This window comes from Cupressus sempervirens, chromosome 10 (assembly GCF_028749045.1).
Source record: "Cupressus sempervirens isolate cs-2001-9-10 chromosome 10, ASM2874904v1, whole genome shotgun sequence".
Classification (NCBI taxonomy): Eukaryota; Viridiplantae; Streptophyta; class Pinopsida; order Cupressales; family Cupressaceae; genus Cupressus; species Cupressus sempervirens.
The window spans coordinates 496,090,413-496,115,992 of NC_143127.1; the positions used below are offsets into that span (position 1 = coordinate 496,090,413).

Genomic DNA, 25,580 nt, shown 5'->3' on the forward strand with positions numbered 1-25,580 from the left:
ACATGCGCAAAAACTATTTGAGTGATGGGGATTGGATTTCGTGGGACCCCTCAAAGTAGGCTGAGTACACCGATGTCGATATATAGTCATAGCCACAGAGTACATGACGAAGTGGGTAGAGGCATGGGCCCTACTAGACAACTCGGTAGTTAGTACGACGAAATTCATATATGAACAGATAATCACCCGATATGGGATTCCGTTGCAGATAACAAGTGACCGTGGAGGGCATTTTGTCAATCACGTCATTAAACTATTAACAACAGAATTCAAAATATATCACTCCTTATCAAGCCCGTACTACCCAAGAGCGAACGGATAGGTGAAGGCCACGAACAAAATCTTAGTAGCAGGAATTTACAAGTCATGTGCGGTAGAAGGTGAAAATTGGGAAGAAAAACTACCATCTGCACTCTGGGCATACCGAACGACATAAAGTGACAATGGGACACACACTGTTCCAATTGATGTTTGGGCAAGAGGCAGTGGTACTAGTAGAATTTATGATACCAAGTCTAAGAATTGCGATTGAGAATAAGTTAGGCGACATGGAAAGCCTGAGAGAAAGATTGCATAATTTGAATAAACTCGAGGAAAAGCGATTATTGGCACAATGGGCCACAAAAGTGACATAGAATAGGCGCAAAGCTTGGCATGGTAAACACTAAAAATTAAATAAGTTTCAATTGGGCCAGTTAGTGTTGAAATATAATGGGCAGAACAAAATCAAACTTGGAAAGTTCAAAGTTAAATGGTTCGGACCCTACAAGATACGAGAAGTGGGCGATAATGGGGCAATAAAACTATGGACGTTGGACGGGAAAGAAGTACTAGAAGTAGTAAACAGGTCGATGTTAAAAATATATCATGAGAGAAATGCTCCTCCGCTGACAGACAACTGAAAAAAGAAGAAAGGAAGAAAGAAAGTGTATATATAAAATAAATATGCAGATAAAATATATCGAATTGAACATAAAGTAGTATGAAAGCAATTATTGAAGAACACAGTCAAATAAGGGTCCTTATGACCTAGAAAAGAAGAAAATAGGACCGTATGACCTCAAAAGGCATGCATATCTAATTGTACAACCAAAGGAAGAAACACTATTGAAGACCGTACGGCCTCAGGATCTTGAATGGGAGAAAGAAAGTGAACCAGACAGCTTGGGAGGACATCGTACATCTACAGGAAGACACAGTACGGATTCAGAAGGTCACCATATGGCTTGAGGAAACCATACGGACAGGAAGCTATCACCGCATGGCCAAGAAGACCGTATGGACGGACATTATAGGAATTGTATGTGTAGGAGGAGCTCTCGTACGAATGTTTGAAGAAAGTCTTGATCGTACAGATGTACGGTTAGCAATAAAAAAGGACACCGTACGGCCATAGAGGATACAACTACTACAAAGATACAAATCAGGAACAAAAAAGGGGAAAGACAAATCCGTATGACGAGGAGGTAAGGAGACACTAAGATCGTACAGAAATCAAATCTGCCAGAGATCACCATACGAAGCAACAAAACAAGAAAAGGTATAATCTAAACACTGTACGGCCGTATGGGCATTTCCTGGGAGAAGGAGAAAAGTAAGGGCCGTACGGCCAGTGAGAGAGATATATTGGCCTACGACTATTTCAAGAGATGAAGTAATGAGCAAATAAGAGCCTTACGTTGCAAGAAGCAAGGGCCATATGCTTCACAACTGTACAATTATAGGAGTCGATATCAATCAGCCGTATAATCTGAGGAAGAGGAATTGTTTTAAGCATACAACAGAAGCTGTTCACAAAGCCAAGAGAAGGTCATATGGATCCGTACGGATGCTAAGGCAGGAGAGGAATTTTTGAAACAAGTTTGTATGGAGAAGCAACTAACCTAATGGTTTGTAATCTATCTAGCAAAATGATAAAGAAGTGATAAGTATGCAGTCAGCCGGAAAAAGGGCTTGGAGAAAGAAACTGGACCAAGATTTAGCCATAAGTCAAAATATGCAGACATTGCCTTCAGGAAGGTGGGTAAGCGGAAAAGACAGGGGGAAACAAAGGGCCAAAGTGCAGAACCAACCAGATGTACAGCTAACACCATAGAATGTAGCATTCAAAGGGTTGAATGGGCTGGAGTGCAGAAAGTGGTGGAATAAAAGTCTGGATGACCACCTCATCAAAGCAAGCATACAAAAGGCATAGGTAGAGTGGGCAATTTGGATGCCATTTTTTTGTATACAGGATTTTGAAGGTGTCTTGCATACCATGATTGAGGCATATGATAAACATTCCTGTAAAAGTTTGGTTCCATACTTGGGATATGACTTAGTGATATCATTCCAGCCAACCGACTTCACTAGGGTATTCGGCATACCAGGGGCGGCACAGGAAGGAAAGAAAATTGACAAACCAAAAAAGATGGAGAAAGAGAGAAAATTGCAGCTGGTGTAATTAGTGTGTGGGGAACAGGTACAACATAAGAAAGATGCCCTTATTGACACCTCGAGGGGAGGAGGGTTGCGAAAATCAGACATTAGGGAAGGCCATTGGAGGTGGCTCATGGACATAATAAAGAGCCGACTTACAGGGTCAAGTAGGGCATCAAACATCTCCTTTCCACAGGTCAGTATGATGAACGAACTCATGAATGGGAGGGTTTATGATTGGGCTTCTCTAGTGGCCACACACATGGATGAGTTCATGACATTGCGGCATAAAACATTTTACATGCCGCACTATGCCATCGGATTCTTTTTGGAGGTGACTGCAAGGATGATATTGAACGAAAAGCTTGAAATCCAACCGAGCTCGACAATACCCGACGAGCCTCCAATAATGCAGTGGAGACATTTAGACATACCTGGAGGGTAGAAAGGCATTGGTTAGAAGAGGATGCAGCAAGAGATAGATGAATCCGGAAACACGGATAGTGGCCGGTAGGAAACATCTTCTGAGAAGAACGAATCAGAGGAAATGGAGGAAGTGGAGCAAGATGATGAGGAAGTCGGGGTGATCACAACAACCCCACTCTGCTTTCCGCATTAGTTGATAGTTGCACCAGTGACAGCTACGCCATCTCTCACAACACCACATGTGCACACTATGGCAGATGTTCACATTCTAGGGTTCGAGCAGTTTAGACAACCAGCGGTGATGACCCTAGTCACCCTAAACCCTAGACCATGGCCAGTAGCAGGAGTATCTTCACAGCTAGTGGCCATCCAACCCTTAGGAAGTCGAGGGACAACATCACCAACAGATACACACACAGGGACATAGCCATAGCCAGCGGTTCAGCTAGAGGAGGGGAGGGAAGAACTAACCTCTGTACCATAGGAGCACGGATTACTCCAGTTAGCAGGATTGAGTATGCCTCAGCCACATCTAGTAGCAAAGTTGACAGCCACGGAGGGAGGAGATGGTCAGGGAAGGGCACAGGAGCAGGTCTGATTAGAGGTGATTGGGACAGATGAAATAGTCACGATAGCCGATACACTGTTGGATGATGCAGTGGATTAGGGTGCTGATTTGAGCATGCCGGAAGCAGAGCACCAGGTGCCAATAGCTGCATAGATTAGCTCATCGAGTCGTGCGAGTGAGTATTTGAGTTGGTGACTACTTTCCCATGTTGCCAGAGGCCCTTCCATCCAGTCTCCTGTTGGTTCCCAAAACCGTAGATTGGAATCCTACGAGCCTTGCGTGCTCGATGCTGGGATATCCAACTGGTTGAGGCCAACTTGACGGGATTGATCAATGTGATCTAAATACCCTGCACTTCTGGCTCTGCAAGACTGAGGCTGGTGTACCTGATCCTGGACGAAACACTTAGATCCAAGACACTTAAAACAGATCAATTAGAACGCGAATATGATAAAAGTTTTCCAAATGGCAAGAAATATAGGAAAACTTTAAACTTGCAATTTCTTAACTGAGAACAAAAGTAAATGATTGAAATACTGTTTAGATAAAAAATAAATATAGATTAATGCAACATATGAGTATATTAATTCCGCAAAGGTAAGAAATGAAACATTTGCCAGCGTATGGATTATGAATTAAGAATAAAAGACCAGTGCCTAATTAAATGGGCAATAGAGTCAATATTATTAGTTGAAACATACAACTTTATAAAGTTTAATATATTTTAACTATAAACAAATTTAATAATTCGGACGCGACGAATCAATTATATAAAAGCAATTTAAATTAGTCTAAAATGCACTTTAACTCCTGTCGAGGCAAATTAGACATAAATATGGAAACAATAAAATATTTCACAATATTTACGTTTATCAGATTTAAAATGCAATAACGATCTAGTCCACTTATCCAAATATTAAAATATTTATAGAAAATAATAAAAAACGTTTATAAAGGACACAAATTAATAAAAATTTAAAACTCTAATGCAAATAAATTAAATAAATACTTCTTACTGATCTGGAAATAAAATCGTACTGGAGACATTCCCTACAGGTGATCCATCCAATATAATTCAACTCCAGAATCGCACATGAATTTATTCCATAATTCACCATCCAGAGGCTTAGTTCAAAAGGTCATTTTCTTTTCAAATGAAAAATATAACATAAAATATAGCATAGGTAAAAAATTGAAAATATGAATATTGAATTATCTTGTCTCACCCCCCCCCTTTTGTTTTACATCACATATATATAAATATCCGGGGCAACAGTTACTTTTCCAAATGTTGCGACCCTTTATAAAAACTAAACAGTGTTAAAATTTTGAAACAATTACTCCTGATGATTTTAATAATTCCTCCAAAATATTCAACTGTAAGAAGCGCTCATATACCTCTAATAATTATTTTAACCATATAAAAGCTGAAGAATGATTCCCGATGGCACAAATTTATCGTGAAATTGCTGGCCAAGACCATTGTGGGAGAAAGAACATATTCTTAAGCATCGGCAATACACTGGTCGCTTGGCCCATTCGCTAATGAACCAGTACGTAACATGCCCTTTTCTTTCAAAGTTTATGATCCTTATTCACCTGGGTGCTTTACTATGCATTCTCTGCGCGAACCAATTTCCATCGCATATACCTGTAACAAGACACACGAAAACATATCAAAAGCAAGCCGCTGGGCAACAATTTATAAAGAATAATATTGTAATGGCTCTCCTCTGGCGAAATCAATCCAAATAGTGACTCCTTCACGTGGGATGAAAACATCCCTTTATATGGTCATCGCTGTCACAGGAAGGTTCCAATATCCCCCCACGAACTCAGCCCTGTTCGTCGCCAGACATTTCCATCTGTTCAAGCTTTTGGTAACGTCTCTCCAATACCCATTCAAGTATATACGGCTGGTATGGAAAGGCTGTATTCCTGAAAGCATTTGTCAAAAATGCTGCTCGTACAGCATCAGATTTTTCTATCGCATCCTTCTCTGCTGCATCTTCAAGGTAAAGACTTTCTTCAGCAATCAGTGCCTCCTCATAACTCAACTGTTCACATTTCCTTTTGCAAAAGATCAAACTTATTTGTCTAGTGTTCGAAGAACTTCCTTGTCTTGTCATGCTTTCTCCTCCCTCAGTTGCATCCATCCCAGGGGCCGAAGCTCATAAGAACAACTCCAAAAATCCAAGCCAGCTGCAAATCTACCAATGGAATTTTGTTTTGCCATTCATCAATACTGAATCCGTAGGATGAGAAATTACAATGCTGCTATTTTTCTCTAAATTGCCTCCATTACTTATACTTGTCAACAAATGTTCATCCAAAACAAGTCTTGTGAAATCATCATTTAGAATAAGCCTCTCTTGAACATCAGCTTCTTGAGAACCTACACTAATATTTTGTGTACTTATTTCCTCTGAATATCTTTCTAATCTACAGGAATGTGCTAGGTCACATAAATATTTGACCATATTTCGAAGTTGAAGGGCCTGCAGGAACTGAATGTAAATAGGTGATTGCTTGCTTTCATAATGCATAGATGCTTCAGGCATGAGAATTTGAAGCTCATCAACTGCATACTGAATCACTTTAGAGAGATGAGAGGCAGCAAGGCATTTATGAGTAATTAGAGCATGAAATAGACTGTAGATGAACATCCCTTAGGTCTGCATTTGCTGTTCTTGAAGCATTGAAATGCATAACAAGAAAAGTTACAAATGATGAGAGTCCTTGTTGCAAAAGAGCAGCAGGTGAAACAAATGGAGGATCACTTCTTCTTAGTATGGAAACAATCTACTAGTGCTTCCACATAGAACTTTGTACAGTTCTGAGCTATTTAGGCTTTTGATATCATCTCCAGATTTCACAGATATGGTGAAGATTGTAACAATGAACTGTCCCTATACAGTGTTTCTGTATTGGACTCTCTCTGTTCTCTATTTTTCATCAATCTAACATAGGAACAATTCCCCTGTGATGTCCAACTGAATCTGAATCAGCCAAGTCATTATCTACATGTCTGCTGCACATTATTGCTTGGTCCACATTCTTATTAGAATTTCTACCAATCCTTGGCATCAATAACCTCCCAAAGTCTTCAACATCATAAATAGATGCCCTATTTTTGCCAAAAAATAGAGCTCCATCATCTCCCATGGGAGAGGACCTACAGTTAGAGGCAATATGGTCGAACGATGAGGTTGTTGAGATCCCTTCATTGTCGGAGGTAGGAGATCAGAGTATAGTGGCATCGGAGAAAGCAAAAAGGAGGATACGGACAGAGGGTCCTATACCAATAGCAGAGGAAAAGGATAAGGATATTTGTTTGTGCCTCACTGACTTCACAAAAAAAGCAAGCTTCTAGCAGAGTTGGTGCTTCTTAGAAAGATGACGAGCAGAGGCTGGGCAAGAAGCTCGGGAGGCTGCAGAAAAGGTTCGAGAGGAGATGGCCAACTGACTTGCCACCTAGCAGATATCATGGGAAACAGAGGGGACAACATTATTAGCACAACTCGAGGAAGTAGGAGGCAGAACAACAACTTGCAGCAACACTACAGGAGAAGGAATCACAAAGACAACATATGACCAGAAATAAGTTGAATACCAAGAGGTCACGATGATGCTGAAGGAGGTAGTGGAAGAGAACTCCCAGAGCAGAGCTGATTTAGAAGTCCGTACCGAGCAAGTGTATTTGCGATGAAGCCGGTCTACGCACTCAGGGACGCATCCTTTAGTTTAGCATTAATATAATTAGTTGTGATTTTTGAGTTTTGTGTTATTGTCATCCAGAGACGACTTTTCTTTTGGGGGGGATGGTTTTGTCGGTAAAATCTAAATTGTAGCCGATGGGTAGAATAGTATCCGAACGGGGATGTGACAGTTGAGTCACCCCTTCAGAAAGGTATATGTACACCATTTGGAATGGATTTTGTAATCATCATTGTGATCAATCATATCGAATATTGTAGTATCTTTTGCATACATGCGAATAATCAAAGGAATACTTCTATGTTACGTGTACTTCTCTATTGTTTGAATGCATTAATAAACCCTTTACCCTGTACGGTAAACAAAAATCACCTTAGCTCATTGACTGTTGTGACCATGTGAACATCATAGAATTGACCACTTCGCACCCTTGTCGCGGTTTGGACTTAACAACCTTTAATCGTGCGATGATGCGAAGCTTCCCTTGATGACCACTACTACTATTCGTAGCTTGGCAACCAAAAATCCTAACTGCAGCTAAATCCATGCGATGTTGCTTTAGTCGTCTTGGACTTAACATCTTCTTTGCTCGCAACCTTGCAGCCTTAAACCTTAACCACAGTAATAACCTTGGGAAGATGCAAACAAGGCATTTCGCATCATCTGCACCCTAACCCCAGGTTAGTCTTAACCATGCGTGACGATGCGAAACACTGTATTTGATTGTGGCTGTTTGACTTTTGCAACTTTGCAACTTGAAACTTAGAGCTCATCTGACTGCATGTCGATGGAGTGATATCGATTGAATCTATTTGCATTATTTGACAAACAACTCCTTCAAAACTGATCGTATTAACTGCCTTCTAACCCTTGCGACGATGCGATGAAGAGAACTCAAATGCGCCTGGCCCACCATGACACGTGTCGCATGCCGCTTTCTCGCTTTGGTTAAACCTTGAGCACTTTCAAAATCCAAGGAAATGCCAAGCGTTGATCAACTGAGATCTAATGATCGCTATGAAATTGAAAACCCTTTGCCATGTTAGCACCCTTGACCAATCAAACACTGACAATCTATCACTTGCTTTGACAATTCCTTTTTGTGGCCCACATATTGAATCCAGTCCCACATGTCTACGTGGTGAGCGCTCGCTTCCCCGCTTTGGTTAAACTTTGTGCATCTTCAAAAAGTGGGGAAATGCCAACCATTGATCTAACAAGATTTGATGCCCGGGGAAGATTAACTGCAAATGCCCTATAACCTTTTGCAACCTCACAACATGAACCTGGTCGTTAGTGCTAACTGTTGCGAAGCTGCGCCAACCGTGAACTTGACCATGTCACGCCCTCGTAGCCCAACTGATGGTTAAGTGACAACCTGAAGTGACAAAGTGATGAAAGGTTGTTGCATGATCACAACTTGATATATTCATAAGAACATAACATGCAATATGAAGAATTTAAGGACTTAGGGATATAAAAGAAAGGAATAAGGTTTTTACATATCTCTATCATGCTTGCATGGCAATAAATGAATAATTCAAAGAACGTGGTCATGGCTACCACCCTAGTTTTTTAGTAGATTGGCAATACTAGAAAAAACAAGGGGGGGCTAAAAATGTCTAACAGTAGTCACATTGGACATCTGGCATGGGATGGACGACCTAGTGGGATGCTTGCATCTCCGCTCCCTATCCATGTTTCCTTATTCCTTAATGATTGAGAGCATGATAGGTTGGCTCAAAGCAATACTCACACTAAGCCCAAGAGCGGACACTCACCCTCTTGGTCTCAAGTGGTAGGCACATTGGACATCAAACATAACATGGATGATGAAATCGAGAATCAGTTGTAAACATTAAATTTGTGCTTTCCATTTAAAAGCCTGTGGAAATCATGTCACAAGTTCCTTGGCAAAGGCAAAGCGCATTATATTGAGATCATTTCTAATAATAAAGAGAGGATGTTGGTTTAGGGAGTGAATTGGAAGAAGAAGCTAAACTTAAATACCATCATAATGGATGTGTTCTAGGAGAGAGTTTTGCTACTTGATAGGTACAACCAAATACAATCCACTTTGGGTTAGAGGAGTGTTGTAGGGATAGATAGTGACAATGGTCATAGATTGTAAGGCAACCCACAACATCATTGACAAAGGCCTAGTGGCAAAGAGTCATTTTGAGGTAGAAGACTTTGAGGCTTTTAGTTATAGTTGTAGAGGGTTTCATGATTTCAAGCACTCAGATAGCCACCATGTGACTATTGACTTCTATGTAGTAGTTATTGGGGAAACAAATGTAGTACTATGGGTATAATGGGTACACTTTCTCATAAAGTACTCATGAAACATAGAGTTGAAATTCAAATTAAGTGGGAAAATGGAACACTTAAGATATTTATTGCAAAGAAGATGGAGCCTCTTTTTCAACAATAGAGTTTTCATGGGTAGTCCAATGTCTTATTTCTTCCACGATTTCTTTAGAAGATATGAGGGCGTGCCACATTGATAGTAATTCTCTACTCATAAGCATAGTCTAACATTTGGTGGCATACCTCTAGGTAGGCCATAGGACACAAACTTTGAGAATGTGATCAAGTTAGAGGCTAGGGCCAATCTGATCATCATGACTCATTTTCACCATCCAAAAAGGCACGAGGAAACAGAGAAAGTCGTCATAGAGTTGCTTGATAGGGGTCACATCAGACTTAGTTCTAGTCCTTTCAATTTTGATGATTTGACTACAAAACTTTTAATAAGAAAATGGATAAAGATTTGTTACCCTATCCCTAATCTTGATGGATTGATTGATAAATACATGGGGTAATTGAGTTTTTGAAGATTTATCTTCTATTAGGGTGTCACTGTCAAAGTTATAGATTACATTCACAAAACAAACCTTCATATGCTAGTATGGTCATTATGAGTTTTTGTTCGTATTGTTTGGGTTGACTAATGCACTTGCTATTTTTCAGTTGTGTACGAATCACGTTTTTAACAAGTGGCTGCACAAGTTTGTGCTTGTATTCTTTGATGACATTTAGATTCATAGAAAGACTTGGGAAGAATGTCTTAGGCACATGGATAAGGAATTAGGAATTATGGAAACACAATGGTATGTGCCAAAATGTGTGTATGAATTCGGTATAACAAAGATCCTATATTTAGGGTATGTGATTTGTGCAGAGGCAGAGGGGGTAAAGGTTGATATCTACAAGATTCATGCCATTGTGGATTAGCTGCCACCTAAGACATTAACATACTTGAAAGGATTTCTCGATTAAGGAGATATGTTAAGGGAATTTCACAATTGGTAGCACCCCTAACTTGACAAAGACAGGGTCTTTCACTTGGATAGTTGCAGCGCAACAAATTCTTGATAAAATCAAGGAGATCATGATTTGATATCCAGTTTTATCATTGCCATATTTTTTTCTCAGCACTTCGTGTTAGAGTGTGATGATTTAGGCGAGGGCATTGTAGTTGGCATAATGCAAACAAACACCACATTGCACTTGAGTGGGAATCTCAGAAATAAAGGAAATATTTTCTATATATTATAAGGAGATTTTAGCCACCATGCTTGCATTGGCTGAATTTTTGCAGTACTTGGTAGGATGAGAATCAATGGCAAGAGTACCTCCTTTCTCTTTGTAACACAATATACAATTTTTTTACTAGAGCAATTTTTATGAAACTGGCAGCCATAATTCCATATATTATTTATTTTCAGCAGGGAGGTTTTGTTTTAGGAAGAGAAACAACAGAATGTGCTTTAGTAGCTTATGGGGATTTGCATTTTATTCATTCAAATCAGTTATCCACGATGATTCTAAAATTGAATCTGATGAAGGCATACGGCAGGGTCTCATTGAACTTTCTCGTACAAGTATTATAAAAAATGGGATTCAAGAGGAACTGGTGCAAATAGATTCACTCTTGCATTTCAGGCACAGAGTTCTCAGTTCTCACGAATGGGGTTCCATGTGGTTTTTTCTCTCCTTCTCAATGGGTGAGACGAGATCTGCTATCTCCATTTCTAGTTATAAATTTTTCCGAAGGCCTTGGCAGATTTATTACTTTTAAACATTCATTGACATTATGGATGGTTGTGTCAATTCCAAATACTCGTATCTTGTTTGTAGATGACAAACTTCTTTTTGATCAAGCAACAAGGCAGGAAACAAAGGTAATAAAATCTTCTTTTGATGAGTATTGCAATGTATCAGGTCATAAGGTGACTAGCAAAATCGAAAGTGTTTTTCGTTAATGTTAGTAATATTGTAAAATTTTCTTCACAAAGGTTCTTAGGTCTGTTGGAGGCACAACTACCTTGCATGTGTCTTAGTATTCCATTTTTTAGAGGTGCTAATAAAGCCTCCTTTTTGTTGAAAATTGTGAACTTATTTAAGGAAACGACATCTTAATGGAAATAAAGATGGCTGTCTTTGGCATGTAGAATCTTGCTGATTAAATCAATTCTCACTTTTAGCGCAATACCAAATTATCTAATGTTTTTCCTTCAAGCTTCTAGTTTTGGTGTGCTAACTTTGTATAAATATCTTATAAATTTACTTTGGAAGGGGAATATCGATGACAAAAGTAATTCCTCGTTTCATGGGATGCCATTTGTCACTCTAGAGTGGAGTGAGGTGCTGGCATTCATAACTTACATGCTAGGAATCTCAGTCTAGAAGCCAAATTAGCTTGGAATTAGTATGCTAAGCCGTCTTCTCTCAAATTATTATAAAAGCAGGGTTTTGCAATTCATTTGGACATGTTAAGATATTATTTTGATTTGAAAAAAATTCCTTTTGCATTTGCATTAGTTGAATTTCCGAAGACGAAAACCTTTAGGGATTTGATTGAAGAGCTGGATGGAAACCTGGTTCTTTCTGGAAGTGGATTCATGCCGAAACTCACACTTGAGCCGAATTTTAGTATCTCATAGAGACGATTTTGGAGATTTAAGGTATCGGGTGTGAAAAATTTATTTTTGATATTGAGGAAATAAAGAAATGTTTTATTCTAATTAATCTATGTTGATATATGTGGCGTCCATCTGAGCTTCTGCCAATTCTTGTTTGGCTTATTATATTATTGACAGGAGAAGTATGGAGCTGAAGGTTAATATTGTTTACTATATAGCTCCTGGCATAGTAGTTGAGTGGGCCCGACTCCAAAGATTACTTTTAAAAATAATTTTAACACCGTGGGATTTAGGAATTCAAACTTCCAAGTTTCACGGGGCTTTTGAATATTTGGAGCCAAGGAACAAATAATGTCACCGAACATTCTATAGGTCTATGGCACATAAATAATATAGTAAGCAGCTTAATGCTTGGGTTGATATTCAAAGATTGATATTGATACCTGCCGTCTTTCCCCATGGGCAATTATCAATTTGAATTGGTGGCTTGATTAATATTTTACAGCAAAGATCAAAGTGAGCCGATTCAATGATGAGTCTCATATGATCCCAGCTTATTGACGGGAAACATATTTCCTTCATTTATTGGGAGCATATTGGAATCACCATCGAAGAGTTTTACCGAGCATTTGGAATCTGGAAGCATACTCATGACACAAATAGAGTGTGCATATGACTATAAATTGGAGAATACTCACGGGTAGGGGGTGCATATGCTCAGAAGGTACAGTGCATGCTTCTGGTGAACATGGACGGGCACATTTGTGAGAAATCAGTAGTATACATCTTCAGAGGCATTCATTTCCAGAGCCTTCTATTGCAGCTACACCAGAAGACAGTAGTTGTTTCACTTGTTTGTGAGCATTACTGATGAAGATATGATTAGGGAGAGAAGTCTTTAAGATGGATGAAGTTAGACCTTTCTGTTGCTGGTAGTTGGTGAGCAATGATGAACACTGTCATTTACTTCTATATATCTGAGTTAAGGGAATTATGCAATTAAATGTCAGATTTATGTTATTTTCCTTTCATTACACTGCAAAAACCATTTGCAGATTAAGGATTGTTCAGATTGCAAACAAGGCCAGAATCTTGTATTCTTGCGGGAAGAAATCAGTTTTCTTGAAATATGTTGCTCAGAAATTTAACAAATTCTTATTAATAAGGTTATCAGTAATTTTTATTTTATTGTACATCAATAATTGCCTATACGTACAATTTAGAATTACAAGTTCATATGTTTGGTAAACTGGTATCTTCCTTTCAAAATTTATGCATATAAAGAATACAATCAAACTACTGGTTTGATTACATGGGAACTGTTTGACGAAATGACTTTTGGGGAAAGAGCGATTTTCGTCTGCAATTAGGTAAGGGTCCTTACACTCCAATCAGCTGCTGATTAGTGTCACGAGGAATCAATATCAACAAATGAAGTTGATTTGATTTGTCTTAGTTAGCATTGTCACCAAGGTGCCCTTGATAGGAGTGAATGAATAGAAATAATTTTTTAAATTTATGCATAAAGAGGCAAAGGAACGATTACTTGGTGACAAATCAAGAAAAACAAATTCCTTTCTCTTCAGTACCAAAAAGTCTTACATTCAGTGATTCTACTGTTCTTGCCAACCAGTGGAATACTTTGCAGGGAAGCCAGGGTGATGAATTCTGGATGGAATGATGAAGGAAGAAGAAAAGCAGTACCATGTGCCTGCCCATAACAGAAAATATGGCTGCCCCACCAGGAGGGCAGGCACTTAAAGATATGGGTTACTTGTCTGATATTATTTTGTTTCCCTGGTTATCTAGCTATCATCAAGTGAATGACATTGTAGTTAAAGCAATACATATTTTCTTTATTCATAAGGTTTTCAGTCCTTTATGCTTGTTAAGTTTGTGCAGCTTTTTACTATGATTCTCTGGAACCTTTTGAAGACCTTTTTTGGGAATCATCCGAATCTAACATTTGGTGTTGATTTAAGAATTTTGTAAACTATATTGAATTAAGAATTTTGTCAGCTTTCCTTACTCCATCTGTCAACATATCTAACAAATTTACATTTGTCTTTAAGAGCATTGCAAATTCCTTCCCTCTGTAGTACATGGAATTTAGGTGTTATGAATTTTAAGCATGATTAAAAACCCTGATATCTTATTTCTATTTAACTGATTTTGCAGGGAAGATTCAGTTCTTCACTTCCTGGTTTATCAAAAGATTCTGTTCAGAATCAAAACTTAAGTTACAGACAAGTGCAAAACTCAAGTGATGGAATTGGAACCAGTGGAATACATACATCACCTTGGACTTCTTCTAGTCCAGGATCAGTGGACGAAGTCAGTTCTAGTCTAGTACTTGAAACTGATGACCTGGATTCTGTGGAAAACATAAACAAGAATGGAGGTTTTGGTAATATCTTGACACATAATGGGACATATTCAGGACACCAGGATATTTCATATCTTCAACATCTCACAAAGGAATTAAGCATAGATGGCGATCTTTCATCATACTATGAAGATAATATTTCTTCTTGGAATCCATCAAATACAGGAATAACAAATTCTGCCCTTCCGACCTCAGAAAATAATCTACCAAACCAAGATATGCTTGTACCTTTTGTACAGGGAAGTCAATACCAGGGACAAAATGAACAAGGGAGGGAAGTTTCGGGGAATCCTAAGAATTTGAACATTGACATTTTGCTTCAAAATCCAGGTTCACTTTCCTTTTACAAGAGCTTTTTCCCTCACAATATATGCTGCTCAAAATGTGATTTTATTCATTCATCAACAGGGACAGCTTCTTGGCTTAGTTTTTATATGAGTGTTAATCTTCACTACAAGCATATCTCAATAACATAACACATAATGCATTATGTGTTTTGCTACTGAATGTGCTCTTTTATCTGGAATAATATTCTAATTTTTATGTACAAGTTTCCATTCATATAATCTATTCTTGTTTATATATATCAACTGGCTTCTTTAGATAGGACTTGAAATTTGTTCTTCAAAGATGCTAATTTTATTTTCTTCGTTATATAGAGGGATTATTTAAGAATCTAAGAACTCAGTACTTCCTTTTTTTGTTGATATTAGAACTGAGTACTTCCTTATCTCATGGAAAATCTCTGGATTTGGCTTAGAACCAGCTCAAAAGTTTGGTTGAGTATCTATAACATTGTTTAAGAGTTCTGTTTGTAGACTTCCAATCTTAATATGTTTTTTCCATGTAAAGCGCATAGCTTTTGTGAACTTAAATATATGAATGCTTGGTTAAAAACTTATGGCATCTGAATGAGTGTTACCCGCCTCAGACTTGGCTCGGACTTGGTCAGGCCAAAATTGGCCTCGGACTTGGTCTCGGTAGCTGGACTCGGCAAGGATTTGGCGAGGACTTGGCAAATTAAAAAAACCAATGAAATTCAAAGATTAAGAATTTTAAGTTTTTTTCATGCATCATTTAGCCAATTAACATCAAATACACAATAATCATGATCATCAGAGTCAAATCCATCACTCTTGGCCTCAGGGTACTGCATTGGGTCTCCTCGTGCTCTAGCCTCCTCCATTGCCATCGCCACTGTCGGATCCCAAAACCCCAATACTCTTCCCTCAACTCTGCTTTCTCTGCTCTTTGTGTTTGCAAGTGATAGAATGACCTTTTTATGTCTTAGTCTTGCTTAATATACCCAAAAAACAAAAAAAAACATTGATAATTTATTTTTTTGTCTTTTCCAAACACTGCCCGCCGGCCGAGTCAGGTTGACAGGAATCGGCAAATCAGCTAAGACTTGGCCAGAACTCGGCCAAGTCTGAGTCCAGAGGCAGTTTGCCTCGTTTTGCTTGGCTCGCCTCGGGACTCGCTGAGTCCTGTAATGCTGATCTGAACATATGATACTACCAGCATAAAACAGTTGTCCCTTGCTGGATATTTCTAGTTATTGGTTTTGTAATATGTTAGTGTTTGAAAATGTCACCTCCTTCTTATGTGAAATTGCATGTGACTTATCCAATGGGCAACAACAATTTTCATGGACAGTGTATAGGAAGATCACAATAAGTATAAACATTGTGATTTCCGTCTGTGTTGAAAGGGACATCTTCCTTGTGTAAAATAAAAATAAAAATATGTCTGACACGTAATGATCACAAGCTTTGTTCTGGGGTTTTAGAATAATAAAGAAAAACGATAGATGCAATGCAGTATTTCGGGCTGTTGCATAGGACCTAGGTTGAAATAAGCACTGGACACCTTATGCAAAGATTTTCTGGGAATTCTGAAAATATGGACACACATATTTTTTGATAAATTATAGAGGTAATATCCCATTTTTGGATAAGGAAATATGGATAGTTATCTATACTTCCTTTTCTACTATGCCAAATAAATGCAAAATAAGCAAGTAATGGAAGTTACACATGGATCGACTTCTATATACAAAATGAAATAAATGTGATGACTGATATAAAAGTGTTATATGCTTATGGATATGGTTTATCACTTATATTGATATGAATGTGCTGCTGTATCTCATGTAGTCGACAATCTTATACAAATGATTTATTGCTTTCAGCAATGGCTGTGATATCTGATAGGACAAAGTATATAGCCAACAATTGATGAGATGATGTCGCCTATGGCGATACAATTTCTATATCTGATCTTATCTCTATAATTTATGCAATGGAGTGTGATATGTTGCTTATAACAATGATATTGCTCTTTCAGATACAGAGTTTTGTACTTGCAATGTCTGATATAGAGATAGAGTTGCAGTGTCAAATATGGATATATATTCTTGTAATGTTAATCTGATGCTGTTTTGGATGTCTATCTATTACGTGCAATCAATGATGGATGCCATGTCTGATATATTATCCTTAGTCTCTGCAATTCTTAGATGCATCTCTGATTTGCCAATATATGCCTGCACGAAAATGCTAATGGCAGTTCACTTTAAACAGAGCAGACCCATTTAAGGATTAATAAATAGAAAAGAGAAGTGATGTGGGAGCATCCTGGGGTAGTTGGAATTCCTATATGTTGCTGATGCAGGAGCATCAAGTTTGGATTTTGTGGACCTTGTGTTTCGTGCGGTTAGGGTTATTTTCGAGGCATATTGGTGGACCATCTACTATGTGCGCATAATGATTGGATGGATTGTATTGGAGTTAGAGCTCTTTTGGTGGCTGTTGGTAACGTGTTACTTATTTCTTGGGTGGACTTTGGAGATTGTTTCTGTGAGCTTCGATCCATGGGAGTTGACTTGTGCAATTTTTGATGTGGATCGTTCAATGGTGTGTGGGCCTATGGCTAAGGCCGCATAATGTTATTTTATCTGATGAGTTAGTTATGATTGTAAAGTTGGGGCCTCTCCTAAGTGTTATTTAATCTGCCATGCCGACTTGTGGCTTGAGTGTTTATTTAATGCAACTTGCTAGGCCAACATATGGCTTAGTTCAATATAAGTAGGGGGTCTTGTGATGTCTAGAGTCATTCAATCAGTTGGGGGTTGAGCCATTTGAGCATGGAGTAACTAGGAGCATCTTGAGGATGATAGCTAGGAGGTGGATATTCGCATATGAGGATTGACCGTAACCTGGAAGTCCTTATAGCTAGGCATTTTGGGTTTAAATCTTATGATTCTATTGTGAGAATTGGCATTGTTTTGGATCTAATTCTTTGTGTTATTGTATATATTCCGTTGTGCGGTTACTTGTTGGCAGATAGGTGATCTCTTTTGGAGGTACTCCTGCCTTGCACTACATTAAGTGGTATTAGAGCGAAGGTGTGATTGTGGATGGTGGTAGTACTAATAACCTAGTTGTAGAGGAGATGGTTCTGAAACATGGTTTGAAGAGATTGAGACATCCTTGTCCTTATAGGAATCAGTTGGTTGCAAGATGAACATTCTTTAAAAGTGAGGCAGTATTTTGTTAATTTTCAGATTGGGAAGTATGTGAATCAAGTGTTGTGTTATATTGTCGGCATGAGTAGTTGTCCCATATTACTTGGTAGACCTTGGCAGTATGCTTGAACGACAGTGCATGATTGTGTCAAGAATGTGTTTATTGTTGAGAAGGGTTGCAAGAAGTTTTCTTTGATTCCTTTGCAGGATGTAGAACTCGATAGGAGGAAACTGAGTATTGGTAGGCAAGTTGAGTTGAAGGATTCTTGAAGGGCTAGAGATCAGCATGGGAAATAGGCCTGTGACACACCGATGACAAATGTAAAGTTGTTTGTTGCAGGAAGGGATTTGTAAAAGTGGAACAAAGGCAAGAGTGTACAAGTTGATAACTTGGAGGACATGTATGTGAAGAACTAATTCAGGGTTTACGTGCTGAATCCTAGTAGATGTTCTTTCGGCTATTAAGAACATCTTTTAGCACTTGGGGTGTTTGATGCAAGAGCATCCTAGGGTAGTTGGCAATCTTGTATGTTCGCGATGCAGGAGCATCGAGCTTGGATTTTGTGGACCTTGTGTTTCGCGCGGCTAGGGTTATGTTCGAGGCATATTGGTGGACCTAGTCCTATTTACGCACAATGATTGGATGGATTGTATTGGAGTTAGAGCTCTTTTGGTGGCTGTTGGTAACGTGCTCCTTATATCTTGTGCGGACTTTGGAGATTGCTTTTGCGAGCTTTGATTCGTGGGAGTTGGCTTGTGCAATTTTAGATGCAGATTGTTGGATGGTGTGTGGGCCTATGGATAAGGTCACATTGTTATTTTATTTGATGAGTCAGTTATGATTGTAAACTTGGGGCCTGTCCTAAGTGTTATTTAATCTGCCAGGATGACATGTGGCTTGAGTATAGTACATAATAAAGTAATATTGTATTTAGCACTTGTTAAGCTTAAGTGGGTTGGGTAGTTAGGTAGTGAGTGAATGCGTCAGTTGGCTTTCCCTTAGAATCATAATAAATTGCTTGCCGAGGTGTGTTGTTATTGCTGTTATTATTACTCCCTCTTCTATTATTTCGATATCCTCCAGGTGAGGCTTCTGTATTTGTGTACCTTGGAGGGGTGGAGGGTGGTGTGGATTGCTCTCCCCATGTGAAGAATACTTGCCAACCGACGCATTCCCTCACTACCTAACTATCTAAACCACTCAAGCTTAACAAGAGCTAAATACAATATTACTTTATTTTGTACTACATTGAGTGTTTATTTAATGTAACTTGCTAGGCCAACCTGTGGCATGGTTTAGTATAAGTAGGGGGTCTTGTGATGTCTAGAGTCATTCAATCAGTTGGGGGTTGATTTAGTTGAGCGTGGAGTAACTAGGAGCATGTGGAGGGATGATAGCGAGGAGGTGGATGTTCACATATGAGGATTGAGTTGTATTCTTGTGTGTAATGGCTGTAACCCAGAAGGCCTTCTAGCCGAGCATGTTGGATGTAAATCTTATGATTCTATTGTGAGAATTGGTGTTGTTTTGGATCTAAATCTCTGTGTTATTGTTTATATTCCATTATGTGGTTACTTGCTAGGGGATAGATCATGTCCTTTGGAGGTACACCTGCCTTGCACTACATCAATAAGTAATCAATGATTGCTGAAAGAATGAATTTGATTTCCATTATATGCCTTGCAATGTTGAATAGTAAATGGTGCGGGCCAGGCAATCATGAAGATGCAAATTGCTTGAGATAGAAGGGAGTAAATATGCTAGACATTGAAGATGTAGAAGACGAAATTCGTGTGGTCACCAGGATGCAAGCCAAAAAATTAACCTACCCAGAGGCTAGTACGGAGACAAAAAGATTTCACGAAGCAAAGAAAGACATTCAAGATAGCATAAAGGAGGGAGGTAGGACAACGTTGGAAAAACCTGTTTCCAGTAGGGGTGTAAGGAATATTGTGAGGCAAGTACTGGAAACTGCTATCCCAGTGAAATTAGGCGATTTGTTAGAAACATTACCCCAATTGCAGGTAGCACTCACACAGGGGGCAAAACTAAAAGAAACAACCTCAAAGGAAGAAAAGGAAGTGGAGGTACGCAAAAAAGATAATTCCTTGTTCACCATAGGGATGGGGAGAACACCCGCAATAGTAGAGATGGAGATACTGGGGTACAAACTATCAAATACTATTGTGGATGGAGGTTCTAGTGTAAATGTCTTGTCAGAAGAAACATGGAAGGATTTAGGAAAACCTACACTATGGCCCCTGACATTTCAACTAGTAGGAGCGGACCCACATGGAATCAAGAGTATAGGAATGTTGATGGGACAAAAAGTCATCGTTGGTACGCAAATTTTTTTATATTGATTTTGTGGTTATCCCTCTAGAAAAGAAAGGGTATGATGCCTTATTAGGCAAGGGATGGTTGGTCACAACAAAAGCTACCCATAACTAGAAACAGAACACACTTTCTATTGAGTCAGAAGGCAGAAAGTACATCATAGACCTCAGGAACTAGTCAGTAAGTCAGGACTTGGCATCAGACTCTGAAGGAGAAAACTATGAATGGATGGAACCAGATGAGGAAGGGGTGCTCAGACTAGGAGAATGCTCAGACAACGACTCAAATTCCCTTAGCGGATTATTCCACTAACAGATGGGAGACTATGAAGTTTTCCATGCGGAATGTAATATGTTGGAAGTTCGAGAAGAATTGGAGTCAGAGGAACAATACCCGGAAGGGTACACGACGTATAAGAGAAGGGATAAACTGGTAAGTAGCTATGTCATAAATATAAAAGAAGAGAAAGGACGAAAAGCAAAAAGGGAAAGAACCGAACCAAGTCCTTATAAAGAGAGGGTGGCACAACACATTAACCAAAACATTTCCTGTAGAATTGGAGAAGGAAGTGACAAAGAGGAAATTATAGAAGAAGAGATAGCTGTACGGACGATTGGAAGGGAAGAACAAGTGGCTCCACGAAAAGGACAAGCAGTTGTAGGAAAGGTAGCCGTACGAACAATGCAAAAGGGTATAAGGAAATCCGTACGGTAGGACATCACTAGATCAAGTTCGTATGGGAACACGAGAGCACATCCATACTAGGCTAAGTACGTACGACAACAAAGCATCATTGAACAAGAGAACACACTTGTATGGAACACACCCGTACGACATGTTCAAACTAGCGTATGACAAAAGTCGATAAGCTGCGTACGAGTTTCTTCTACTTCCGTACGTCACATATTCACACCCATACGCCTGGCTCCATCTATACGGCGAAGCATAAATAGAAATTCTGTATGGGGCATAAGTAGAAATCTTGTATGGGGTAGTACGACAACAGTCTGGCCAAGTATGGCGGACAAAGGAACATGTCGACGTTAGTTACAAGCCATCACTTTCAGAGGGAGTAGTACGGTAACAGTCTGGCTGAGTATGACAGACAAAGGAACATGTCGACGTTAGTTACAAGCCATCACTTCCGGAGGATGGTTGGTACAAGCGGCATACACATCCAGTTCAAAAGATCTGGGAACTAACACAGGAACACACAATGTTGAAATTGAGCATTGGCAATCCGAGCAAGGGGAACATTATCGACTCTAAAAAGAAGAAATCTGTGGTATTGCAAGCAAGGGAGGTGAGGAAGATGACAGAGTACAGGAAAAGTGGCACAGAAAGTCACCATCACTATTGAAAATATTACATTTGAAAGTGTGATAGGAGGCGAGTGCAGGACTTGGTGGGAAAAAACAGCAGCAAACCATCCTCTGGAGAAAGCCTTAGGGCAAGAAATAGATAAAATCATTTTCATGCCCATTTTTGAATTGAAAGAGTTTGAGTCTATACTGCGGAATTTAATCTCAGGGTATGAGAAATCTGGTCATAAATCTGTAGTATAGTATTTCCAGCAACAGGTGACAGTTTCTTATGCATCAGAAGAAATAAGTAGGGTTTTCAAAATCCCTAGTAGAGGGCAAGAAATAGAAAAAATTTCTATGATAGCAGATGACAAGAAAAAATGGTTGAAATTATTGTGTCGGAAAGATCTTACAAATTCGGAATGGGAAGGCATCTTGAAGAACAGTCGGGCTCTGAAGAAAACTTTCATAGCAAATAATGAATGGCGTTGTGTGGTAGATTTGATGAAAAGCAAGCTCACTGCGAGTAGCCGCACTTCTAACATTGCCCTATGGATGTTGCCCGTAGTAGAGGGATTGTATAAAGGACAGGTATATAACTGGGCCAAATTTCTTTTTGATAGGTTGTGCGAGTTCATGGAGTTGAAACATAAAGCCTTTTATATGCCTCATCATACGGTTGCCTTATTCTTAGAAGCAATACGCACTTAGGTAAGCAGTGAGCATTGAGGAATTCTAGTACCAGCTACTAGGGTGGAGCCCTACAATCCGGCTATGACATACTGGCTGCATATGGATACTGAGGGATCTCATAGTGAAGGAGAACCGAAGAAAAGGAAATGGAAACAAACACTGTTGATTGAAGAAGCAGAAGAGGATGAGGATGATGGAAGTTCAGAAGAAGATAGTGATATGGTCATCCTGCTTTGACTCACAGGAGGTAGAGATCAGCTTGAGTCATCTCCAGGGAACTCCACAGGGCGTGACATTTTTACCACCTACAGAGGGGCCACTTCCAGCGAGGGTAGCCGACCCTCTTGAACTTTACCAGAAAACACCTAGTGATCCCGCCAGAATTGAGGCAACAAATACTTCAAATTCTGCGAGAGTCAAGGAAGGAACATATGGCCAGCAACAGATTCCGATGTGGGGGACTTCTAGGATATCAGTTCCGAAAATGGTGCCACTTATCTTTCTCGAATAGTCATCCTGTGCTAAAGTCATCAATTTGAGGTGCCAAATAAAGTGTGGCCATAAAGTCAGGTTACAAACACCTGTTGGTCCAAAAGTAGTTCATCTGATTGCTCTTGTGGTCCATCCAATAGGAGGAGAGGAGAAAATTGGGAACATGGCGACGCTAGATGGTGTGGATGTGACCCACCCAGATACCGTCTTGGAGGAAGCATATAGGTTACTAGAGGAGGAAGGTATGATGTCTTCACCCATTGCGAAAGTTGTTGAGGAGCAGGTTGAGACACAAAGTGAGAGCGGGGAACCACCAAACACAACCTCTTTTACGGCCAAGGTCGAACTGTTCCTTGCGGAGCTTCATGCCATGGAATGGTCTACTCAGAAGATTGTGGAGCAGGCCAGGGCTCAGGATCTGGGGACTATAATCATCGCAGCAGAGGTGTTGGCCTCCTTTATGAAGATTGATTGCCACACAGATTGGGGACTACTAGAACAGGGTGGCTATTTAGAGGAGAACATGGCGACTACATGGACGGACAACTCTATCATTTCAATGGGATAGGAACAATCACCTCTTCTAGAGGTGCTGAGAGCAATGGAGGTTGCCTTCCAAGGAACCTTTTTGCAACTTCAAAAAGAGAAAAATTTAGCTCAAGTTTGGGGGCTAGAAAGGAAGAATCTTCACGAGCAGTGGGCAGTGGAAAAAGTTGCTATGCAGGAAGCTTGGAACAAAGAAGAAGCGGAATTGGAGAGCAAAGTTGCCGCAACAGAAGCTAAAAAGATGGACGTGCTACAAGTATTGTAGGGCGTTCGGACAAAGCAGAAGATAGCTGAGCGAGACTTGCAACGGCTAAGGGGAACTTCGAGCAAAGGGATGTCCTCCCATCCTTCCTCTTGAAGTCAAAGTTGTTTTGGTTGGTTTCTTGTTCTACAATCTTTTGGAAGATGCTTTCTTTTTTTTGGGGGGGGAATAGATGTAGTTGGAATAAATATATGTTATGGTAGTACTTGTTATTGTTAGTCGGGTTGGGTAGTTAGGTGGTAAGGAAATGCATCGGTTGGTTTCCAACTAACGGACCCTTCTATAAATGGTTGGAACATTAGTATTGTACTTATGTTGATTTTGGTATTAATAAAGAAATTATTTCCTTGTCTACTGGTATTGTGGTATGAATGGTACGTTCTACGTTTCACTTCTTATGTACCAATTGGATTATTTTGTACGTCTATGAGAAAGTGTGATACTCCTATCTACAGATTCCCATGCTCCATTCTTTCTTTATAATATCCTACTTGGATATCCTTTTGTATTTTCCTATCTACAGATTCCCATGCTCCATTCTTTCTTTATAATATCCTACTTGGATATCCTTTTGTATTTTCCTCAAATAATTTTCAGAACTATAAATAAGAATTTACACAATGATAAATAGAAAATAACCAGTAAATAACCAGCATCATTAACCAGTAAAGATTCAACAAATACTCCAGAATTCATTATTGCATAATAAATCAGCAATACAATAACAATCCAATGGTACAAACAGCGATGATAGTAATAGATTGGATTAATTAGAAATGAACCTGAAATGCGATTGTGAACTCGGTCACGAATTCACCACAAGTGATGAGTTAGGGCTACGCCCAATCCACCAGGAAGATTCAAAGGGTTTGTGTCCTCGGATCTTGAAAAGAAGTTGAAGCTTAATTTCTCCAAGGGACTTCTCAAAACCGAAATCAATATCCAAGCATCCCCAAAATGAGTCTCCCTTCTTTTAATGCATCAAGCTGCAACTCTTCAGTTTCCATTTCTTTGTCTTTCGTCATCTTCTTTTTTCACCTTATAACCCCCTCTATAATATTAAATTGACCCATTTAATAAACTTGCTTTAAACTCTCATAAACCAAAGTTTATATTATATGAATTTAACTTCAGAATTCCTAATGTCCCAAAAAGGGAACATTACAGTCCTCCCTCCTTGAGATTGCTTGCCCTCAAGCAATCATGGGTCCATAAGCCGATACTGAGTTCCCATATCCATCTGCTAGCATCATTGTGGCCCATATTGGTAACTTTAACGTTAGGACCTTTCATATTGTGGTACTGAAAGTGAGAATGCAACCCAACTATCACTACGATCCCTGGATCCTATGTCAATCTCTGAATCTCTGCTATGATTGTAGGTTGCACAACTTTGATCGTAAATCTCCGACTGTGTAGCATTACAACATAATCCACAAAATGTAAAACATACATCATGTTAACACTTGGATTCCAAACCAACCTATCGGCACAATCTTGGGTGTAGAAATAATTGACCAATGTGTCATAACCCCACAATGACATAAAACTAATGGTAATCTCAACATTATTATAAATATAAATATATAAAAAAATTTAACAAAATATATGAAATTAGTATTGTTGAACTTTAATATTTAACATTAACGTTCAAACACTAAATATTATTGCCAAACATATCTATGTTACCCAACATATCAAACACTAACTGATTTTATTAATAAACGAAACTACACCTACCAATCGACAACTCCAAGGGTGGTGTCCACGCAAGCAATGCATATATATATCAAACAAAGAAGGAATAGAAGGACATGGGGAAGTCACGTGTCATAAGCCCTATATTTAATCAATTAACACACACACACACACACACACATATTTATAAAAGATTAATAAATCAAATAAATCTAGTAATGTGTTATTGTTGTTAACATTGAAATATAATTTAATTATCATAATTGATAAATTTATTT

General features: G+C 39.1%; 1 protein-coding gene across 2 annotated transcripts in view; it reads left to right on the forward strand.

Moving 5' to 3' along the window:
- The window catches only part of LOC149534835 (Calmodulin-binding transcription activator protein with CG-1 and Ankyrin domain), a 231,652-nt gene that overhangs the window by 79,900 nt on the left and 126,172 nt on the right, over window positions 1–25,580 (forward strand). For both annotated transcript variants that reach the window (XM_089805658.1, XM_089805659.1), the window contains exon 6: window positions 14,236–14,773. In XM_089805658.1, coding sequence (XP_089661784.1) covers window positions 14,236–14,773 — 538 coding nt within the window. The remainder of the gene's footprint in view (window positions 1–14,235; window positions 14,774–25,580) is intronic.